This window comes from Halictus rubicundus, chromosome 1 (genome assembly GCF_050948215.1).
Source record: "Halictus rubicundus isolate RS-2024b chromosome 1, iyHalRubi1_principal, whole genome shotgun sequence".
Taxonomy (NCBI): domain Eukaryota; kingdom Metazoa; phylum Arthropoda; class Insecta; order Hymenoptera; family Halictidae; genus Halictus; species Halictus rubicundus.
Window position 1 is genome coordinate 11880363 of NC_135149.1, and position 21727 is coordinate 11902089.

Here is a 21727-nt window from a genome sequence, read left to right on the forward strand (position 1 = left end):
AGAAATTCCCCCTTTCTTTCTTCAGAGTAAACACACCCTCGAACGTTTCCTGCAAATGTGCAGGAAGGCCACCACCTAACAATAGCTTTGGAAGTCTTCAGCGTCGAGAACTTAAACTATACTGTTTTTACCACTGGAGAGTCCTAAGTTGGAACCGTTGGATCATACTGATGGAGCAATTTGGATGGAACCCTTTGCGGTTTTGTGTCCAATTCAAGATAGATTTTATCCTAGATAGTCCTGCAAAATATTTTATAAGAGGATACTAAACAATGGCAGAGAAATTATTTCTTAGACACAAAATGGCCCACGGACATGGCCCTCGGTAGTCGACGGTTTAAAAAATGCTTCAGCAATGTGAGGATTGATTGAAACATGTGCATTAGACTATTTGCGAAACTAATATGGACGCCTGTAAAAATCATGAAGCTATAAGCTGCAAGACATTTTTGAGCACTCAGATTTGCAGGACTCGAAAAAAAAAAACTGAAGTTCCGACGCCATTGCGGAGCAGGTCAACGCTGCCGTAAGGATCTCGGTGAGGACAAAGGGATCCTTTCCCTGATCCTTCCTCCCGCATCAGGACGCTCTCCCCTCGCTTCCATCCCTCGTACAGCCGTCATTGCACTAATGCAAGCCGGTGCAACGCCGCAACGAAAGTTTGGCAGCTGTCGAACGCACAAGGCGCGCAGGTCGCCAGCTATAATTGCCGAGCGCGAACATCGCGAATCTTGACTGTCATCATTGTTAACAGCGGGGATAGAGAAAGAGAAAATTGGACGCGACCTGGCCCACGGTGAAAACGAAAGCGCGACGGTGAATTTACACTTGAAAGGTCGGAATCGACGCTTTCTTTTTCGGGCGTTTAGGGGCCCTCGTTAGCGCCATTGTCGCCGGGGCCCCTTTCCCCGAAAAGAATTAAATGGCCCGGTGACCATTATTCCGGCGTGTTTCCTTTCGCGTGCGTAGCCCGTGTTATTTTGCGGTTCTGCTCGGTGCCGATCCGAGTGCATCTGAAGCGGACAAGTGCCTGAGAGAAGGTCATTCGGTTGGGGTCGGTGCATCGTAGCGTTACCATTTGCCTGGTCCTAGCTGGCAGAATGTCCTCGAAAATCACTTGGATTGCGTTCGTTTAATTGAAACACAAAATTTAGTGTTATTTGGCTAGATAGAAGCATCTTAATCGATTCTTAGAGCGAAACGTTCTTTGAAGCAGGAAAAAACGCGTATGGCTAGAGAATGATCTGCATTCTTTGGAGGTCCAGATTGTTAGACATGTCGCCGCACTCTTCACATCATAAGTTTTGTTCGAACTCTCTTGAAATAGCAGAAAATCGTTAATGTTAGAGGATCTTAGACACACAGGGGCAACGTTTTCAACATTGAGCATTCATTGAAACGGAAAAAAAGGAGCAAAGCTAGAGAATTGTGTTGCCATTGTTTCCAAGTTCTATACTGTGTCAACAGAGATATTGTTTTCATATGAACAACCTCTCGGTAAAAGACACACCGGAATCGTCCGTTTAACAGGACGCAACGGTCATTTGTAACTACTGAAGAGGTTGCACAGAATTTTAGGAGACTTTTTGATTGACGCATGATAAATTGTTGCTAGAGGACAAGGCGACGGAAACGACACGAGTGAGAAGAAGACAGTAGAAGCGTCCAAGTGTAGTGCAATACAGAGATCATCGTAGGCTTGCGAAATCCTGTGCGAAAGCGTCGAGTTCTCATGAATTGGATCTACTTACGACGATCGTCGATCTCGGAGGCACGCACAGATTGACTAATTGCAGTTCGTCGCGACCCTCGGGCAGCGTGGCTCTTCCGTTCGACCTTTCCTGAAAGTCCATTAATTCCTTAATATATCGGGACTATCCTCGCGAGGCAATCATTGTGATGGGATTAAAAGAGAGTGTTGAGTTCGATGATGGAGCTGCAAGATTACAGATAAGATTACGCCATCGATCATTTCTTTAACGGCCCGTTGAAGAAACGCAGTCCCAAAAACACTTTCGAAAGCATTAATGATTCTGCCTAACGCTCATACTCCATTCTCTTTTCTTCCAGAGCCTGTTGAAAGGGGAACGTTCGAATGTTCTGAAATTCTATTAACGATTCTTTTATCAGTTTTACTCATTTTTCGTTTGTTTCAGAGTCACCGGAGTGCCTAGTTAGAAGACATGAACGATAACATTTTCCATGGTATGAAAGTGTATAGCGAAGTATCCTAACGCTGTGCTAACAATTATACCCTATTTCATTTATAAAATTAATACAGTGTTTTCTCGATCTATGTCCACAACACGGGTCTATCCAGCGACATGTATCGGCTAGAAGATACTATACTTTGATGGGGTCACTCGTGCTTTGGCACCCGCACGATGGGGTATATCGCACGAGAGTGGGGATAGTTCTAGGACTTTTATCGGCTAGATATTTGGGACATATATCGAGAAGAGACTGTATCTCGATCCGAAGAAAAATTATTCTAAAAGAATATATGAAGGTATAATAGAAAGTGATGCAGAAGTGTCCAGCTGTTTCGAAGTCACAAATTCTTAATACGGAAAAACCAAATTCAAAAATCGAACAGACGTAATCAGAAGTGATCTGAAACCTCCGTGTGCATCGCTCCAGATTCCCAGAAGCAAGATCTCGAAACCTCTGAATAATGTGCCCAGCTAATGATGATTACAAATAAAGGTGCACGCCCACCGATTCCGAGATCCACCGGCATGAATTCGAAACGATCCATCGAGGGTTCAGGATATCCTTTTCAAAGATTAGACCCCACCCAGAATTTCGAAACTTCATCTTCCTATTCGCGGGTCAGTTCGACCAAGGAACAAAGACACACACACACAGAAAAAAAGAGGCAAACTTTCGCACAGCGCCTTTTCATCCCCTTTTACAATTCCGAAACGCAGCGGGTAGATAGAAAGAGGAAAAAAAAAGGAAGAAGATTTAGGGTCAAGCTGCGGAGGGTACTTGCGGATTCCCGAACAGTTGGTACTAATGATCCAACCTGGCGAGGTACATCAACGGTATCCGGTGTCGTGTAACTCGCTAAGTGAAAATACGCGTAGATCCTCGGGAGATACAAGATCAGCCTCGCCCCGCCGGCTTTCTGCCAGAGCCTAGGCCCACCGGGAAACAATAAAAGCATGAACTGGCGCGGACATAATCCTGCAGGACCCGCAGCCTCCGACAATCTCTTACCGACTGTGCCGAAACCGTATAAACATTCCTACATTCATATCTCTGCTAATCAGAAAGTATCAAGAAGGTAAACCACCTTCCACTACCTAACACGTGCTGTTTTCAAGAACTTTTTTTAAGGATCATTAAGAAATGAAAATTTCCGGTTTTCTACAGAGATATTAACAATACTCTTAACATTATTTTCCATTTTTTTCAAAACAAAATATTAAAAAATGACAGATTTGTTCGCCTTTTGGTGATACATCAATGGGTGGTTTTCCGAAAAATGCTACGAATCCAAACATTTCAAAAAACATTAAAAAATTTTTTTCCTGACGGAATCTTTCATATATTTGAAGCCTCCTCTTTACAGCGACTCTTTGCAAATTGAAATACGATTTTTTAGAGTGATTTTATACAACTTTGAATGAAAACAGCAGGTTTCACACAATCGAACTTATGTCATTTTTGTTTCGTAAAAAAAGAAAATCGTGCTTTCAAGGTGTCGTTACAAAGGGGAAGCTTCAATCTTCAAATACACGTTAGATTCAGTCACGGAAAAAGATTTTTCAATGTTTTTAGAAATGTGAAACTAGCTCGGGTTTTTACGATGCCAGAGCATGATGGGACCCTTCGGCCTTGCAGAGAAGGCGTCGGCGCAGTTTTTTCGGGGGTGTGCAGCGTGTCTAATCCTAATGCCAGGACCTCGCCGCGTATGGTCCTGGGACAAAGGATCCGTGGCTCGGAGGATCTATCCGCCGCCATTTATTTCTCGGAGCCTCGTCTCGGCCAGGCATTGCACCTTTATTTATTTACGATCGCAGCGTTTCGTAAATCCTACTCCGAGAGCTCCCATCCTCCTTCACCCTCCGAGGTTTATTTTAGCCCCTTTGTTTTCCTGTCTCTTCTTTTTCTATAATTGCTGGTAGACTCTTCGACTGCGGCTGGTAATTCGTTTCGATCCTAGCAGGGTGCCCGGAAGAATTCGCGTGTCATCCTTTCCGCATTAGCCGTGGATTCTGGGAGACCTCGAAGGACTCTGTTTCGTTGAAGTTTTTGACTCTTGTAGCTGGACGTGAGTTCTAAAAAATTTATTTCTCTTTACTCTCGGAGGAGGTACAGTTACCCTGTACGCATATATCCCACGCTGGAAACGTGCTAGAAGCTAAATAGAGAATGGGCTGAGAGAAAAAGTTCGCGTGTCCTCTATGATCAGCGAACCGTGGGAGACCTCGAAGGACTCTCTTTCTTTGAACTTTTTGATTTCGGAGTTGTACCGGAGTTCTGGAAAATTTATTTCTCTTTGCTCTCGGAGGAGTTAGAGTTTCCCATGCGGAGAGATTATGCCATCGACACGCTGGAAACGGGCTAGAAGCTAAATGAAGAATAGGCTGGGAAGAAGAGAGAGAGGGACGGGGGTGTGGGAGAGAGCAAGACAGAGGGACGAGCAGAGCAAGTGAGAATATATACCTGCTGGTGGATATTAAAGCGAACATCATACCCTCGTCACTTTTACTGGCCCTCTCTCCGTCTCTCTCTTCCTCTTTCTCTCTCCCTCTCTGTCTCTGTCTCGTTCTTCTTACCAGACATTCTCCCCTTGTCCTTTTCTAACTCTCTGGACCCTGTCTCTCTCTCTCTGTTGTTCGTTCTTACTGTAGCCAGCAAGTTAAACACATCGAGAAGAGGATGCTGCACAACTGCAAAGTCAAATCCAACGTTCTGGCCCCCTCCAACAGGCGACCCAACCTAAGCCGGTGCTCCCCCGTGCACTTATGCTGCATTCCAGGCTTAGACGGCCGTTCCTACTCTCCATTTTCATCGTTCTCGCCCGTCGTTAGCCCTAAAAGCAACCCGTGCCCGGAGCTCTTGTTATATGTACGTGTATGCTCTTGCTCGATACGAAGCTCACCTGCTCGATGGGAAGAACTCGGCCGCGGTTGGGGATCGAGAACTCGCGCGGAAAAACAGCGAGAGAAATTCGAAAAATCTGCGCCTCCCTTTCCCCCTCGCCCCTCCCCCCCGAGGGCGTGTTTCGCAACTAAATTTAGAACGGCGAGATCGACTTCCTGCTTGTTAGCGCATCCCCAGGCTTCAATATTTCATAGCCGGTGAAAAAGAGGCCGGTATTAATAACCGCGGAGGAAATAATATATTTCCAAAGGCCCCAGCGCATTATAATTACAGTCACACACTGGATACACCGGGCTCTGCAACATTTCGAAACCAGTTTCCCGGCGACCAGTCTCCAATTCGAGCGCTGAAACTCAACACCCCGATCAAATAAAACACTGACGAATATTTGTAATTGGAAACTTGTTTTGTTAATCCCGCCGCGGAGATAGAGCAAGTGACGCCTGTAAATCTTCCCTAACCCCCTGCGCTATGATTTCCTTCGATGCCCGCGCGATTAGGGCCTCTTCGACGGCCATAATCCGAAGACAAAGCGAATTTTTCGAACTCGAAGGTAAATTTTCGGGTTTTTAAAGTGGTTGATACTTGAGCTGTTGCAATTTCGTGAAAAAACAGTTGCAACAACAATAAACCTAAACTCATTTTTAGCTTCAAGTCTGCACTTTCAGAGCACATTAGTCGTCTCTTCCGATCGTCAAATGTGCTGCCAACTTTACAGTGATATAATTAAAAATGGATGCAAGCAAGACAGGAGGAACTTTTCTCGTTAATTCATGAATGAAAAGTAAAATCGAATGGCACTTTCTATACACGAAAATGAAGCTTGAAGTTCACTGAAACGAACAATAATGGAGCACCATTGATTATATTAAAGTTAGGCTACAGCCATCGAATCGAGAGACAGATACATCATGGAGAAGATAACAAACACGAAACACCCCCTTCCATAAAGATTCAAGTTCTCCCGTTAATTGATGAATGAAAAGTAAAATTAAATGACACTTATCATACATGAAAATGAAGCTCGAAGCTCACCGAAACGAACCATAGTGGTGCACCATTGGTTATATTAAAGTTAGGCGACAGCCATCTGGAAATACATAATGGAGTTCCATAAGGGCCAATTGATGAATGAATAGCAAAGCCTTATCGTACGTGAAAATGAAGCTCGAAGCTCACTGAATCGAACAGTAATGGAGCACGATTGATTATTTTCAATCTAGCCGGCAGACATGGAAGCGAAGCGAATAATTGAGAAAAGTCAAATTCGAACAGTTCCTTTGTGCCGACATAAATGAGAACGTCTGCGAACATTATACTCGGAGCGATGCCAGCAATTACAGTCGCGACGGGGGCCGGGTACGAGCGAAGGGGTTACCGGGTACGGAGGCACGCGGTTTCATCTCTGATTGCGCCGGCAATCAGCGTAATGAGGTGGACGTGCGTGCCGACACTCGGTGGCTGCGCTTCGTCGCCGAGAAAACGCATGATCGCGGAGAACGCTTCCGCCCCGGGCTGACGCGCCGATGACGAGCTGATGGGGTGTAACGAGCCGATTCCGTGATGAGGGATCGATCTCGAGGAGCAATCGCGGCGACCGGGTTAAGTGAATTCCGGTGAAAGAGACTTTTCAACAAACAGACACCCATCTCGTTCCTGGTAATGATATTCCTTGTTCTGTCGCTCGTCTGGACGGGTTATGTACGTGTCGAGATCGACCTTAACCCCTCTGCAACCTTGAGCAACTTTGAACCCGGATACTTCCGTTCGCGTTTCCAAAATTTTGTTCGATTCTGTCGTCAGAATTTAGTGGAGCAATAAAGGTGAAAAATAGATAACAGCGTGAAATTAAATAAAACATATTAAGAAACCATTCAAGTGCAACCGTGCAAAATTCAACCACATAAAAAGATAGCTGCCTATTACAACAGTCTAGACATAATTACATATTTATAGCTATCACAAGGTACAACAGAAAACATCAATGCATTCACTGAATGGAAGAACAGAAAAATACATCCCCACAAAATGGTACCTGAAAATACAAACGGTATTACAAGAATGTGCACTAAAATCCAAAGGGGACGGGTGTATACGTCAACAGGAAGATCAAAGGCGCCACGAGGACTTCGAAAACTCGCAACATGTGGCCATCGGGGCGGAAACTGGTCTCCACCCCCGCTCTTCGGGGCGCGAAACGCATCCCCATGCTTCTCGCTCCTCTTTATGACCTGTGCCTGTTACGTTCGCAGCAAACGCTCGTGCCTAAACCATCCGGGCCTCCGAATGCTACCTTTTCAACTTCTCGCAAGACGCAGCGAAGGATTCGGATGGCGAATTTGGGGGATGGGTGAGGACCGAAGTCACGCAACGATCATCTCCGCCTCGGTACGTGACGCACCACCCTAGTCGGCAGATTATCGTGCAGCCGCGTAAACTGCACTACTCCGGCAGGATATTATTATGCAAGTGGACTGCGCCTGTCGGCCAGCAACGTGACTGCGCAACAGCGGATCGAAACGAAAATCATTTAGCCGACCGGTCGCATGTCGAAAGCTATTTTATATACGCGTTTATTGCTCTCTTCGTGGATACTGCTATGTAAATCGGCAGTCTACTTTGTCGCCTTAACGGCCACCTGCTCAGGATATAAACAAGCCGCGGCAAAGTCTCCGGGTAATTCGATTATTAAGCTTTGCATACGAAAGATCCGATTTCATGCTGCTCGAACTCTCCTGGCTAATTGATCAGCGAAACAGAGAATTCAGCGGCGCCTAAGTGTGTATGTGTATGGGAGCTTGACGTTCACCGAGTTTCATAGAATCGATAGATTCAAGTTGAAGAACTGGGAGCGAAGAAAATCGAACAATCGACGAAAATTGTAACGAAAACGGATGCCGTATACATGAACAAAAACATGGTCACCGACAGTCTGATGGGCGCTGATCTAATGGCTGCTTGGCTTGAAACGCGGCAGACGAGAGCGTAGTTGCAAAACGAGCAGGATAATCCGATTAGGATACTCTGCGTTAATATTAATGCCCGTTCGATTTGCCACTTTTCATTCTTTTCACGTCGAGGTTTGCTATTTTCATCAGACAACGAGTCGACTCGAGATTAAGAGTCGAGTCTCGGCGCAGGTCGAGAAAAACCGCAATGGACGCCGGTATGCGAGAGAGTATACCAAGACCGAAATTTATAAACGTCGATCGGGTTTAACGCTCCGTGAATACCGGCGGCCGATCGTTTCAGAAGGAAAGCCGCGGCTAGTTTCGTTAAAAACTAGTTCCCGAGAGCCGACCGCTAGGAGCAACGATTTTCTTGCAACACTATGTTTCGTGATAACGCAACCAGGACCGATTCGAACGCCTGCGTTTCATTTACGCTAGTCCTCTAATTACGCGTCTCGAAGCCGAAACTCCTACGCAGGCTCGGCCGTGCTTGACGTTTTCTACGCGGAAAACCGGAAATGCTTGCCCCTCTCGACGAACTAGTTTCCAGGATAATAAAACACCAATCGATTTTCATCCGCAATCACACTGAACTACCCGCGATTTTCCCTTGCGCGCGAGCTCGGCGAGGAATGTTGCCAATATCGGACCACTTAGGTAGTTCTGCGTGATTTAGTATCCAGTGAATGGAAAATGTGTAACACAAAATGTGGGAGATTTAGTCAATATACTGGAAAATGTGATCGAGTAATTTTTCTTGGAAACTATTTCATCCACTTGTGACAAAAACTAATAGACTGAATAAATCATATTTAGATAATATTGTTTATAACACTTCTGTGTAATTTTTATTACGAAGCTCCTGTAACTTGCAATGAACACTGACAATGTTTGTTTCGCGTAAAAATTGATTACGAAGCTTCTACACCTTGCAATGAACGCAGGCAATTTTTATTTTGCATAAAAATTCGCAGTCCACATCGTACACATTTGGTAAAAGTTACACCAGTTCTGATTTTTGAAATTCAATTTACAAGGCATGAACAAGAGCTATGGGAAACCGGTTGTAGAGGCTGTAGATACGACAATAATTGCTAGATGTTGCGTGTATAAGATATAATAATGAATTAGTTTACGATTTAGGTGGTCGGAACGCATTTGGCTACTTTCCCCTAATAAAATCGGAATCGATGTTCATTCTGCACGCGTAACTTACGATTTTCCCTTGTGCCCGAGAGTTGTAGGGGAAAGTTGCCAATATCGTACCACTTACGAAATTTTGTTTAATTTATTATCCAAGAAATGGAGAACAAGTAATATAAAAATAGTGGACATTCAATTAATGCACAAGCAAATATGAAATAAATCAAATGCTGAACAGTACAACCATTCTAAGAACGTAACACATTTCCTACTCATTGAAATTATTCCGGAAAGAAATAAATGTCTATGTAACGCCTATGTTTCGCAGATACGACAGACAATTTTATTTTTCATAAAAATTCACAGTGTATGTATTACACAATGGATAAAAGTGACGTTGACGTAGCTCCTACATCATGGAGTTAACGCAGACAATTTCTATTTTGCATAAAAATCCACAGTGTGCTTATAAAATTTATGAAAAATATTTTAACGTAGCCTCTACGTTAGTAGTTGCAGGACTCCTGTTGCAGATAACGTAGGCAATGTTTATTTTGCATAAAAATCCACATTGTGCTTATAAAATTTATGAAAAATATTTTAACGTAGCCTCTACGTTAGTAGTTGCAGGACTCCTGTTGCAGATAACGTAGGCAATGTTTATTTTGCATAAAAATCCACATTGTGCTTATAAAATTTATGAAAAATATTTTAACGTAGCCTCTACGTTAGTAGTTGCAGGACTCCTGTTGCAGATAACGTAGGCAATGTTTATTTTGCATAAAAATCCACATTGTGCTTATAAAATTTATGAAAAATATTTTAACGTAGCCTCTACGTTAGTAGTTGCAGGACTCCTGTTGCAGATAACGTAGGCAATGTTTATTTTGCATAAAAATCCACAATGTGCTTATAAAATTTATGAAAATTATTTTAACGTAGCTTATACGTTCGTAGTTACAGGACTTCCTGTTGTAGATAATCTGGAAAATTTTTATTTTGCAGAAATACGTACAGTGAATTTATAATTACTACCTGCTGTTCTAAATTCAATTTGTGCAGTTCAAAACATTGCTACACGTTGCATCGATTGTGTCGTATAAATAATATCTAGACGAGAGAAATAACCATGTCTAGACACTGTGCGTTGCTAGACGCTGCATACGATAAATAATAACAATCTAATTTACGATATGCGCCAATGGCAAGTCTCGAATAAAAATCCATTTTCGAGCGAGCACGCGTAACTCGAACTTTTCCCTTGTCTTCGGGGCCTGTAATTAGCAGATGGCGGCGATAACGCTCGATCATTTTTCCCCCCGGATTCGAATATCGCGATTAAATTTCTTGTCGGTTTGGTAAAACACGAAATTCTGGCCTCCGTTACGTGTTAGCTGTCCAGTCATGTCGAGGCAGCCAGGCAACGAAGAAAACGAGAAAGAAGAGGCGCGAGAGAGGGCAGCTCGCCGCGTTAGCGCCGCAATGAAAGCGCGAGGCAGCCTCGCGCCTGCAGCGGCAATCGGAGCCGATCGGCGTGCACGCTCGAATGCGCCCGCGTCCACCGCTGATCTTAATTACAATCGCAAATGAGACGGCGAGCGGATAATTGCGGCGCATGTCGCAAGTCGCTACAATGTCGTCCGGCGGGTGTCCCGGTCTTATTGGTGTGCGAACATGACCGCGTACCAGAAGCCCAGCGCACGCTTGTGCACCCGGGAGGCGCATTATAGACCGCGCGCCGTTTGATCGATCCGCGCGCCCCGTGTTACAACCGATGCATTTCTGCTACCGGGCTTCCGGTTAAATCCGACCGAGAACGACTCTTTAATAATTCAGATTTTATTTGCCGCCTCGCCTGTAATTGCTTTCGGTAATTGGATTCGTAATCCTCGGAAATAATTGCACAGATGTTAGATAGTTTACTCGATCTCGCCGTGTAAATTAACAGTCGGCCCGTGATTTTGATACGAGCGAGTTCTTTGTGCCAATGCGTTCCACGTCTCGAAGTAAGTGCGGACAATTCTTATTTTGCATGAAATTTTTCGCAATCTACTGATCAAATTTCCGAGGACCTGTCCGATAAAATAGCAGAGAATTTGAATCTGATAATCTCTATGGAGACATAAATATGTTATTTTTACACAGTGAAGGATGTCACGAGATGTTCTACGGTTTCCACGTTTCTTGGAATTTCATTCGAGCGACTCGCGATAGTGAAGTCGCGAGAAGCAAAGAAGCAAAAATCGTGAGAATATCGGGCTGCGGATATAATTATTGGTTTATCCCGGTTTTCGCTGCAACTTTCCGCCGACGTACACACGTACGCTGCTTTATTAACTGTGGCTGGCCGGGTTGTGCATTGTAGTGACTGCAGTCGATCGATAGTTCGGCAATGCGTTTCCGTTGACACCCTTCCACGGAATACGGTTGCACCCGCGTGTAAATAATGTTTATATTTAGCCGGTGCACCACGCGACACCACTCTTTCGACCCTCTTTTACCATCGAACGATCCCCGATCTTCGGACACTCATTTCCGTGTATCGATTACACCAGCGTCTAAACGATCACGTGAAAATCGCTCGTAATTAATCGTTGAACGCGTCTCCTGGCGTCCGCGAGACCTCTTAAATCCCGTTTCTTCGAGAGACTTTCGCCAAGTTTTTTTCCTCCGCCGATTTCGCCGATTAAATACGTGTAAATCGCTCGGCCGTTTCGTTTTATATCTCTCGTCGCGATATCCGCGTTAATAATCCGTTTGTTTGTGAATTTATGCGTTCGGCGGGTATGCAAATCATCCGGGCTTTCGTTTTTACGCGTTATCGGACGATTGCGCTCCCGAGTGCCGGTACTGTTGCTCGATATTTCGCTCGAACAGCTGTTGGGTGGACACGACCCGATCGATCGGCGTTTCCGGCGATATCCTTGCCGATCGACTTTTTTTTTCGAGAACGCGAATGTCGCGTCGTTATCTACACGCGGATGGCTTTTTCTCTGCGGGGCGGCTTAATTGCTCTCTCTATCCGCCTGATAATCTCAGTTACAATTATTGACGTTCCGGGCCGCGGCGCGGCATTGCTGCGTGGCAGATACCGGCTCATTATTCTAGCTAGCCTTTATCTTATCTGCCTTGTAAAGCTGCTACACGATAGACGGCGAAATAGTGGCCCCGTTTCTCATTCGCACCGCGGGCGAAACTGACGCGAGGCGAACGACGAGCTCGATCATTTTCCTCTTTAATGTCCGCCTGATGGGCACGGGCTCCGGAGCGCTATTATACAGGGGAAGAGCGGACCTCCTGGTATACGTTACTGCTCTAATGTTTCAGGCGCCGTGCGATCATTATAAAAGACAACAATTTACATCGGAGGAAGATGATTTTATCACCCGTCCCTTGGATATTCGCTGCTTCGAAGAATTTGCTCCGTTCAAAGCATTTTAAAGAGAAGAATCTCAGCTTTCGAAACGCTAATCTCATTTTTCTCGGAACAATTTTTAAGGGGGCCGGCATGGTTTGAAATCCATATACGTGTGCACGGGTCAAAATCTAGACAAACTGCCGCTTCAATATTGCAATGAGCAGTTTAGAAGTGGTCAATTGTGTTTCCTAAAAGTCCGATCTACGTCTGTATGGAGCCCAAATTGCGAATTTCTACCTCATCGTGGAGTAATTTGTAATATTCGGCAGAAAATTCGAATTCTGAAGCAAGCTCTCTTAATTTCGAGAGATTTAGTGTTCGTATCGGAAAAAAGGCTCTATACAGACGTAGCAAAGACATGTACAAACACGGTGGTATGCATTTTTAGTTGATTACTTACTTGTTTAAGACGTATAATGTCTAGAAAAAAAGGCACAGCGTAACATAGCGTGACAGTCAAGGCCAAATGCCTGCCTGCCCCCTTAACAGGTAGCACGCGAAAGAATATATACCCTACATTTTGGAAAATTGTGCAAATACAAATGCCTCTGAGGATCGGGAAAAATTGTTTCCTCGATCGAAATCAGCACGAGTTTACAGATCGAAGTGTCAGCTATCAAATGGTATTTTAAAATTTGATGTACGATTTCTTTTCCCATCGTTTCATCGCACTTTGGCGAGTGTGCTAAATGAAATGAACCATCTCCGAATCAAACACCAGTCCAGCTTCCCTGTTCTGATACAGAAAGACCTGTTTCATCCGCATTTACTTTCGCGCAGACCACGATCAGAACAGAGTCTCCGTCCAAGGTCACACTCCCTCCGCAACTCCTGTGGGCAGTAAACTTGGCCGGCAGGTACGAAATTATAGAAAGTACAAATCTGCATACGAAACTCTAAGAAGTGGACGGTCTCTCGAGCCCCGGTGGTCTTTATGAGAAAGAGGGATTAATCTGGATGATGTATCGGGCCAGAAGCATTCGATGCTAAAAGTCTTTTGCGCTTCCCCCTCTACCATCGGATTCTCCTCCAGCGACTCTCTGTGCGAGGAGACTATGTGTCAGCGGTTGGCTAGCAGGTACATACTAAGCAGCCGGTAGTGGGGATAATGTGACGTCACGCACTCTCCTCGTGCGGAGCGTCGCTAGAGGAGAACCGAGCCACGTTTAGCGGTAGAGGGGGAAGCATTTAGCGGGGAATACACATCGTCTGGTAACCCTGTATCGGTACGCTCAGACGTCCCGGAATGTCGGCGTGTATAAAATGATACACGCATATGTATACGGGTCGATCAAAAACCGACTATGTCGGGACCCACGATTTCCGGGAATAAGAGAACACGAAGGTCCCAGCAGCCGGTCCTTTCTCCGGGGCCCCGAATACCCGCGGCCCGGGGTGTAATGAGTATAATCAAAACGATTTAGTAGAAAAGCAGCCGCGAGCTATATACGGTGAACCGTATACGCGTCGGCCTCGTGCAGTTCAATTTGAATTTCGACGGGACTCTTATCCGGGTCCATAATATTCACCGGTCACGAAGACGCCACCTGATGGACGACCAAATTGCTGGTCTCGGTCTACGATCTGGTCCACGTTGCCTATTCGTCCCGCAGAAAATCTGCACTATTGTTGCCCCCCGACGTTCTCTCCTAGCTTCCTCGAGACATAGAGGGAGATTATTTTTGTGTGACGTTACACAGACACAACATCGTCACTCCCGAAGCCATCGTCTTGGTAAGAAACGTCGAGAGTTCGCAGATGTCCGCCGGTGTGTCTGCGGATGGATCTCTTTTTGCCTAGCAGATTGTAGAAACTACACCGCATCGGAACCGATGGCGAATAGACACTCCCTCGTTAACCCGGTGAATAGCGTCTGCCAACCGAGCCAATAGGCGACTTATCTAGCCGCCTCCTGTTCACCTGGACAGCTCTGCAAATTACCAGTCTAGGCTACGGCGACTGTCGTCCCGCGACGATCTGGCGTTCGCGAATTTTCGGGATCCTCGAATTTTTTTGAGAAACAGAAAGTATCTTGCGGTAGTTGTCGATCCGTTGATCCAATTGCAAATCAGTTCTGTTTTGTTAATGGTAATTGCGATTTAAACAGGAAAAATATTTAAATTATTAGACTGTAGATTTTTATGAATTCAAGTATTAATTTTGGGGAGTTTATTTATCAGTCGGAGAATCAAGAAAAATCCATTTAATTTTTATTAAACGTTTTACGATACTGACAACTTGTAGAAGGTCTGTTGTAAACATTTAAGATCTACAATCGAATAATTATAGTTTCAAATCGATGGTTTTATGATATGTGTGCTGCAACTGTGGACCACGTTATGCAGTTGTATCTTAGGTCGATGACTTCCGAGCAGATTGCGATCTGATCTTCTATTTGTACATGTGCTTATCGACCGATCAATTGTCCTGATATTCCGGAGCAATTGAACTTTCGAGCTATACTCCAGAAACAAGCTCCCACACTTCCTCGTAAAATATATAATGGTATGTTTTGTATATAAAAAAACCAGCAGCTGTTTAATATCAATCTATACTACAATATTTTCCTCTACTTATATCCTCTAAAAAATTCTTAAATTTTATTTTCTGTATCTATTTTTACCTTTCGTTCTTTAAAGTAGTTGTAGACATTTGTATACTCCCCTGTAATTTTATAGAAAGCAGAATTAGGAAACGAATTTCTTCAGCTGTCTAGAGGCATGTCATCATTGTAAAACTGAAAGAAAAATAATTTAATAATTGCCTACAAATATTTTCGGAGGCCAGAACGTCATCCAAAATCCAGTGTGTAATCATTATAATTGTCTTTTTTTTTTACATCATGCTGCAAATCGTTCGATTCCGTAGATTTCTTCTATTTTTTAATTCAAAAGTTCCAGACAAAAAGTCTAGTCTTTTCACGAACTTTTGAATAAGAGCTCCTACGATTGAGTCGAGAAGCGAAGTTGGTAGTGGCCAGATACTTTTGGGAGTAACTGTACGGAAGTATAGTTGAAAGCATGGGACCCGAAATTACAGGCGACCATTGCTCACGGTCGGACGGGAATCCCTCGCAAGGAAAAATCGAGGATCCTCCAATAATTTCAATCCCGGCGGCTTTTGACTCTGGACCAGGTATAGACAACCCAGCAGAAACAAAGAGAATGGATGGTCGATGGAGAGAACGGGAGACAAGATAGAGAGGGAGGTAGACGGAAAGAGAAAGCGACAGGGCCACATCGGAAGATGGAATTACCTTCTGGTCCACCGGTACCAACGCGTATATTGGGAGGTAGTAGATTTATGTAGCTGCACGGCCAGGTATTATGGTGGATAAACTTCGAAACTAGTGGCCTGTCCAGGAAGTCGAGTCTAGAAGCCGACTTTTGTTAAGCTGAACTTTCGTACTACGACACAGGCTTCAGCCAACCAGGCAGCTTACAATGTTTAAGCTTTACGGCCTTAACGCTATAATATCGAATCAGACTCTTGACTAAATTTCTATGTAATTAATTTTTCTCTCAACAGAAATTCCGTTTTCTTGTTGTCGATATGTACAGCGATTGGGGAACGCACAAGCAAACAGCGAATATTATAAACTTGTTTTTATTTTTCAAAAAATAAGGGGTTGAATCGCTAACTACCGGAACAAGTACCCTAACCTCTCGCGCGAGAAAAACAACAAATTCTACAGAGTATAGACAAAAAGAAGAGAAAGTCGAAGCTCGCAGGGCCAATTTTCTCGGCGAAATTCGCGGTTGCCCGGGCGCCGGCGATCATATGCAGTTCATGAAACGGTGTGTTTAACTGGCTGGGCGTAGTATTCGAGCAATCATGCTCCTGTTAAAGACATCCTCGGCAGACCGTGCGGCAGACAGTCCGGGGGATAAATATACCGTGAATAGCATCCTCGCCGTTATTATGTAACTTTCCACCCCTTTCTCTTTAGAGGCGCAGGTAAGCGGCCCGATTACTGTCTTTAGCGGGTATCCTGATCCTCCTCGATGGGGGCCACGGAATATTTGTTCCGTTTCCGTTCTGTGCAGCCATGTTCGGGAAGAACTGAATAGCTGCCGAATGGAAATTAGTGGCAGGAGGTTCCGAGACTCCCGACGAATCTCGCGAAAGATTTCAGAGGTCGCTGCGATGGAGTCTGCGGCAGCTGAAGGACTATTGGGGCGTGATCCAACGGGGTTGCATCGGTATAATAAACTGTGGAAGGGGTGATCAACAGCGGGCACGCGCCACTGGCTCGGAAGAGTAACCCTTCATCGGGTTATCCTCGGCTTTCCAGCCCACGAACGATAATCTCGACCCCCTTGGGCGAGAGACGGTTCTCTCTCTCTCTCTGTCTCTCTCTCTCTCTCTTGTTCTCTCTTTCTCTCTATCTTCCTCTTCGTTGCCTATTTGTTACGTGCCAGGCTGCTGAACCCTTGGACGACGCTTCTGTCACGTGACAAAACGCCTCGCCGTAATTTTCCTAGCCAAGGCCCTGCAGGGCCACGTTATTTAAAGAATCTTGATGAGAAAACACCTCGCAGAGCAATCACACGATTGATGGATCGTAATTCCGTCAAGGATCGCGCTGAGGGAACGTTTCTCTTCGGATCGATAGGCAGACATTTTGGTAACCTATTTTCTGTGGAGTGGGAGCTGGTGTCTCACCGTTCCCTAAATTATAAAACCATCTTCGTCGAAATAACGATCCACCTAGACGAAGAAACGTCCATTACTAAAGACTACTCGAGCATCAAAGAGATAAAATCACGAAGGGGTGAAATAAGCCCGGGGAAACCCTCGTTAATCGAAACGAAGAAGGAACAACACGATCCAACCCGAAATCCGCGGAAAAATTGATTAGCTGTTCCGCGGAAATAAATATTCCGGCACGGATTTGCAATGTAAACGGTCCCGTTCGCCACGGTTTCCAGGCTCGGCTTCCGGCCCGTCGATAACGAGGCTCCTTTTCCTGCTGGAAGTTCTCCGGGAGCAATAAAGTTTCGCGTTCCCCGGCAAACGCGATGAACGAGCCGCAAACGACGTTCCCCGTGGCACGTGTTCTACGAAACTGCCTCGACGCTGCCACGTCGTTCACGCAACTCTCGCCGACACCTGGCCGTGGCTGTCGGCCGGGCCAGAAGCGCGGAATAATCCTGGCCCTCGCTTGTATTTCCGCCTATTAATTTGGCTAAGGCGATTCGGTCTGCCCTATCCCCTCGGTTTTTTCCGACAACCGCGTTCCCGAAGCCACTTTAACCGTGTGCTCCCCCTTCGGGATTAAGATTCCCGGCATGCCGGAAGAACCGACGCATGGAAATGCCGATAATCATTTCCTAAAAGATTCGCCTCCCCCCTCCTCTCTCTTTCTCTTTCTTTTTATCCGTGTCTTGCAGCGTTAACCCCTTGCAGTCCGAAATATTTACTCTTTCATTCCAGAACTTGCGTTGAGTTGCTTCCAATACCATGAAATTGTGGAATAAAGAAAGATAAATCAAATTGTCTTTGCATCTGTGAAATACAGCGATTTCTCCATATATGTCGTCAAGGCCTGGATGTGATGAACGTCGCAGAATTATCCTCACTACCGCGGGGTATACCCCGTGAGAGACCGTGAAGCTCGAGAGGCCCCGTACCCCGAAGAATGTAAACATAACACGGCTCGACCTAGCCGTGTTGTTGACAAATATCGAGAATTCACTGTGGAGCTAATAGTTTTTTAGGATAAAATGTGAGAATATTGATCGATTTTTCTGCTTCACTCGAGAATCCTCCCTCAATGCTCGTATCATAGGAAGCCCGCGATACTTCCCGATGTTTATTAGCTCGACGAACGATCGAGCGAATGGCATCTTTCCCTCGACGTTTAACGTCGCAAACGCTTTTATGTCCCCTGGGCAAAGACTGTTGAGAAAGTCCTCGACGATGCTGCTCGTTTCCTGTGTTTTGTGATGCAGGTTCGTTGGATATTCTTATGGAACGGGAATTCTGTAGAACTTTCGTTATAGGAGCCTAGGTTATTCGAAGAAGAAGAAGATGTACGAAGAGAATTCGTATAGAGCAGGATGAATCGGTAGAAATTTAGTCCAGGACTATAATCTTGTAGCCGGTCTATTATCAGTTATGGCTCCCCGGTTGGTTCACTGATAGTCGAGGTTTCACTGAATCACCAACTACCGAGGGTGTCATTCTTATATAACCTCACCGTGTATCGCAAACTTGAGTCAATACGCATGTAGTAGATGTGAATCTAGCGATTTTATACATTGAAGAAGCGATTTATTTGTTTGAAACAGGTTTGTCTTTCGATAATCTGTACGCAACCGTGGCGTTTTCGCCAGTCAGCTGAAGAGGACATTATCTGCAGACATGTCACCGCGAATCCGAAGCCTGACTGTTAATAAGCAAACAGGAATAAGAGACTGTTTTAGTCGTTTTACCAGTCAATGAAGTGATGTATCTGTTATCAACGGATATGTCTTTCGATACTTTGAGCTCGATGTCGCTACTGGTTACCAAAGATAATAATCATTCCTAAGAGGATGTTATCCATGCTGAGTGTCACTGCGTATCGCGAACTTGAGTGTTTATAATAAAAATGAAAGGAGAGTTATTTTAATAATTCTATAAATTATTCATAACCACGTCTTGGCAAAGGATACCAAGGGCACATTATCCATAGAAACATCGCTAAACTTGAACTGTATCTGTAGAAATGAAGTAGGTGTCAATTTAACAATTATATAAACTGAAAAGGTAATTTATTTGTTAGTACAGACCTGTCTCTCGATGATCTAAGATCCGGATGTCCCCAGAAATCAGCGAAGGACAATAAGACTGGTAATTTTATAAGTGTCGCTGTGTAATATCGCCAACGCCTAATTAAACAGGGAAAGCGTGCAAGACCAGCGAGACACAACCGAAGTTAATCTCACAGCGAATGCAATTCCCAGGGCAAAAACACCATAATTAAAAAGCTCGGTAGAGCAGGATACCGTCGAAGACAGATCACGGTCAGCAACACCCAGAAAAGGTGGCACTTAACAGAGTTGCCATAATAGAAGTCCAGGCGGGCAGTTCATTAAATCAGGCATTCAAAACAATTTTCTAGAGACGAATGGCGTTCTGGTTGCGGCCCGAGTGGTCAGATAAATCATTCCTACGGATCGAATAGAATATTCCTTGGGAGGAACGATCGAAAGCGGGGCCGTGGAACGATCATCGAGCAACACCCAGACGAAAAATGCGTCCTCGGTGCGGGGCAACGTTTTAATCGCGTCTTTCTCTACTCCCATACACCTAGGACTATCGTGGGGTCCCATCCGGACTGACCGCATTCTCACCCGTGTGACGTCAGCATCGAAAAGAGATCCTCTTTACCCGCTCCGGTGGATCTTCTCTGAAGGCAGAGAGGAAGCTCATGAATTTGCGCCCGGCTACATGTCCGCTCGAACGGCCTTAAAAATTCCCGGTGTTCGTTTATGGCCAGCTAATTAGATTTTTATCTTCATTAACGGCCCGCCAGGCCGATCCAGTCCCCGCTCCTCTTGTCCTCGCGCATTACCGGCCCCGGCTGTACCGGGTGTCCCGCAATTAATTCGCATCGATTACCGGACCCGGGCAGATAGCGATTTTAATTTATTTTCGAGGCACGCACTAAGCTGGCGTGTTTCCATTACCAGATACAGCTACGACGGATTCCCGGTATCTTCGCGAGACTCTACTTCTTTATACAGCGAGACTGCTATAATAGGGGTGGGGCCCTGTACCTCTTTTTGAAACCGAAGATAAAAACGTTAAATATTTTACGGTTCTCTCCTGTGTACCTGATAATGCAATGCTGACTTCCAATGGTTCTTCTGCCAGCTGTCTCTGCTAATTGAAGAATAATTTTTTCAATCTGCTGTGTATGGTAATATGCGTAACTTCGGGATCTACGGTTTTATTGACAAAACGACTTGCAAGGTTTCTGCATCAAAAATCTTCAGATAGCGGTAAAATAATGTTTATATAGATCCTAAATAAATATTTCTGACGCAGGATCGAAATTTTAGCATCAGCTTACATGGGATGCTAATGTTCTTTCGTACTTTCGGAGGGTGTAATATAAAAATGTAATAAATTTTCTATTGGTTCTAGACAAAATATGTATGCACTTGGGCTAGACTCTAGGTAAATATTTTAATTTCTTTTTATTCCAGATCCATGATTTGGACACATTCTGGATTTCCAGTATCTGTACAATGATATACGCAAAGAACAATTAATTTTAAAAACTCGTCAGGCTCCAAGATTTTGTAAAAAAATTTCTACCTGTACGCAAATCGGCTCCTTTGTATTTTCGTGTCTACTCAGCAATTTTATGGCGTTTATAGGATCATCTAACGTTTGTATCGATCTCAGAACGCAGCCAGGATGTCTCTCGATCCTCTATCGAAGTCCGCGCACGACCGTCGCGATGGTCGAAGCGTGGCTTCCCATCGAATTTTTCTCGGCCAGAAATACATAATCCTCGCCGATCGTCGACCTAACGACGTCGCGTCCATTCCGAAGATACCGGATTCCAGGAAGAAGCCTCGCTCTGTCCCGTCGTCGATCCGCGAGAGGTCCCGCGTCCCATAAATCCTAGCCGAGCGTTCATAAAACGCAACCGAGGCTCCTTCCGCGTGAGACAAATTCAACCGCGGCGAAAACGCAGTCGATAACCGAGGCCACGGGCAACGCTTTACGAGACTCCCCTTTCAATTTTTGCGATCGTCGATCGAGCGAACGGCGTGGCCCTTCTCCTCGAAGAACACACCGTAAGATAATGGGGAGAAGGTGTCAGCGTTCAGTTCCATCGGCTATCTTACGAGCTCGAAATAAATTCTGAAGGTGGATATCCAAGGGGAGGGGGGAGTGGAATAAAAGGGGGGACCAAGAGGGGGACAGGTGCGTCGAGTCGAACGGGCTTAAGTTATTCATGAATTCGTTTAATCGGTTTCTGCGCCTATCTTGTTTTCTAGGTTTTTACGCCGGCTCCAGTAATCAACGTTAATTCGTAGAAAACCGTACCAGTAACGAGCACCATAAATTCTTTATTAGCATCGAGACGCTTTCTGAC

The 21727-nt window shown here is 45.0% G+C and overlaps 1 protein-coding gene across 6 annotated transcripts in view; it reads right to left on the reverse strand.

Annotated features, from left to right (window-relative positions):
• Positions 1 to 21727, reverse strand: part of Ca-beta (Calcium channel protein beta subunit) — a 126176-nt gene that overhangs the window by 77764 nt on the left and 26685 nt on the right. For 4 of the 6 annotated variants that reach the window (XR_013082293.1, XM_076788049.1, XM_076788036.1 and 1 more), the window contains exon 3: positions 1752 to 1841. The exons of the other annotated variants lie outside the window; for them this stretch is intronic. Coding sequence is in view for 3 of the 4 variants with exons in the window: in XM_076788049.1 (XP_076644164.1) it covers positions 1752 to 1841 (90 nt within the window). In the remaining variant the exon portion in view is untranslated. The remainder of the gene's footprint in view (positions 1 to 1751; positions 1842 to 21727) is intronic. 6 annotated transcript variants of the gene reach the window in all.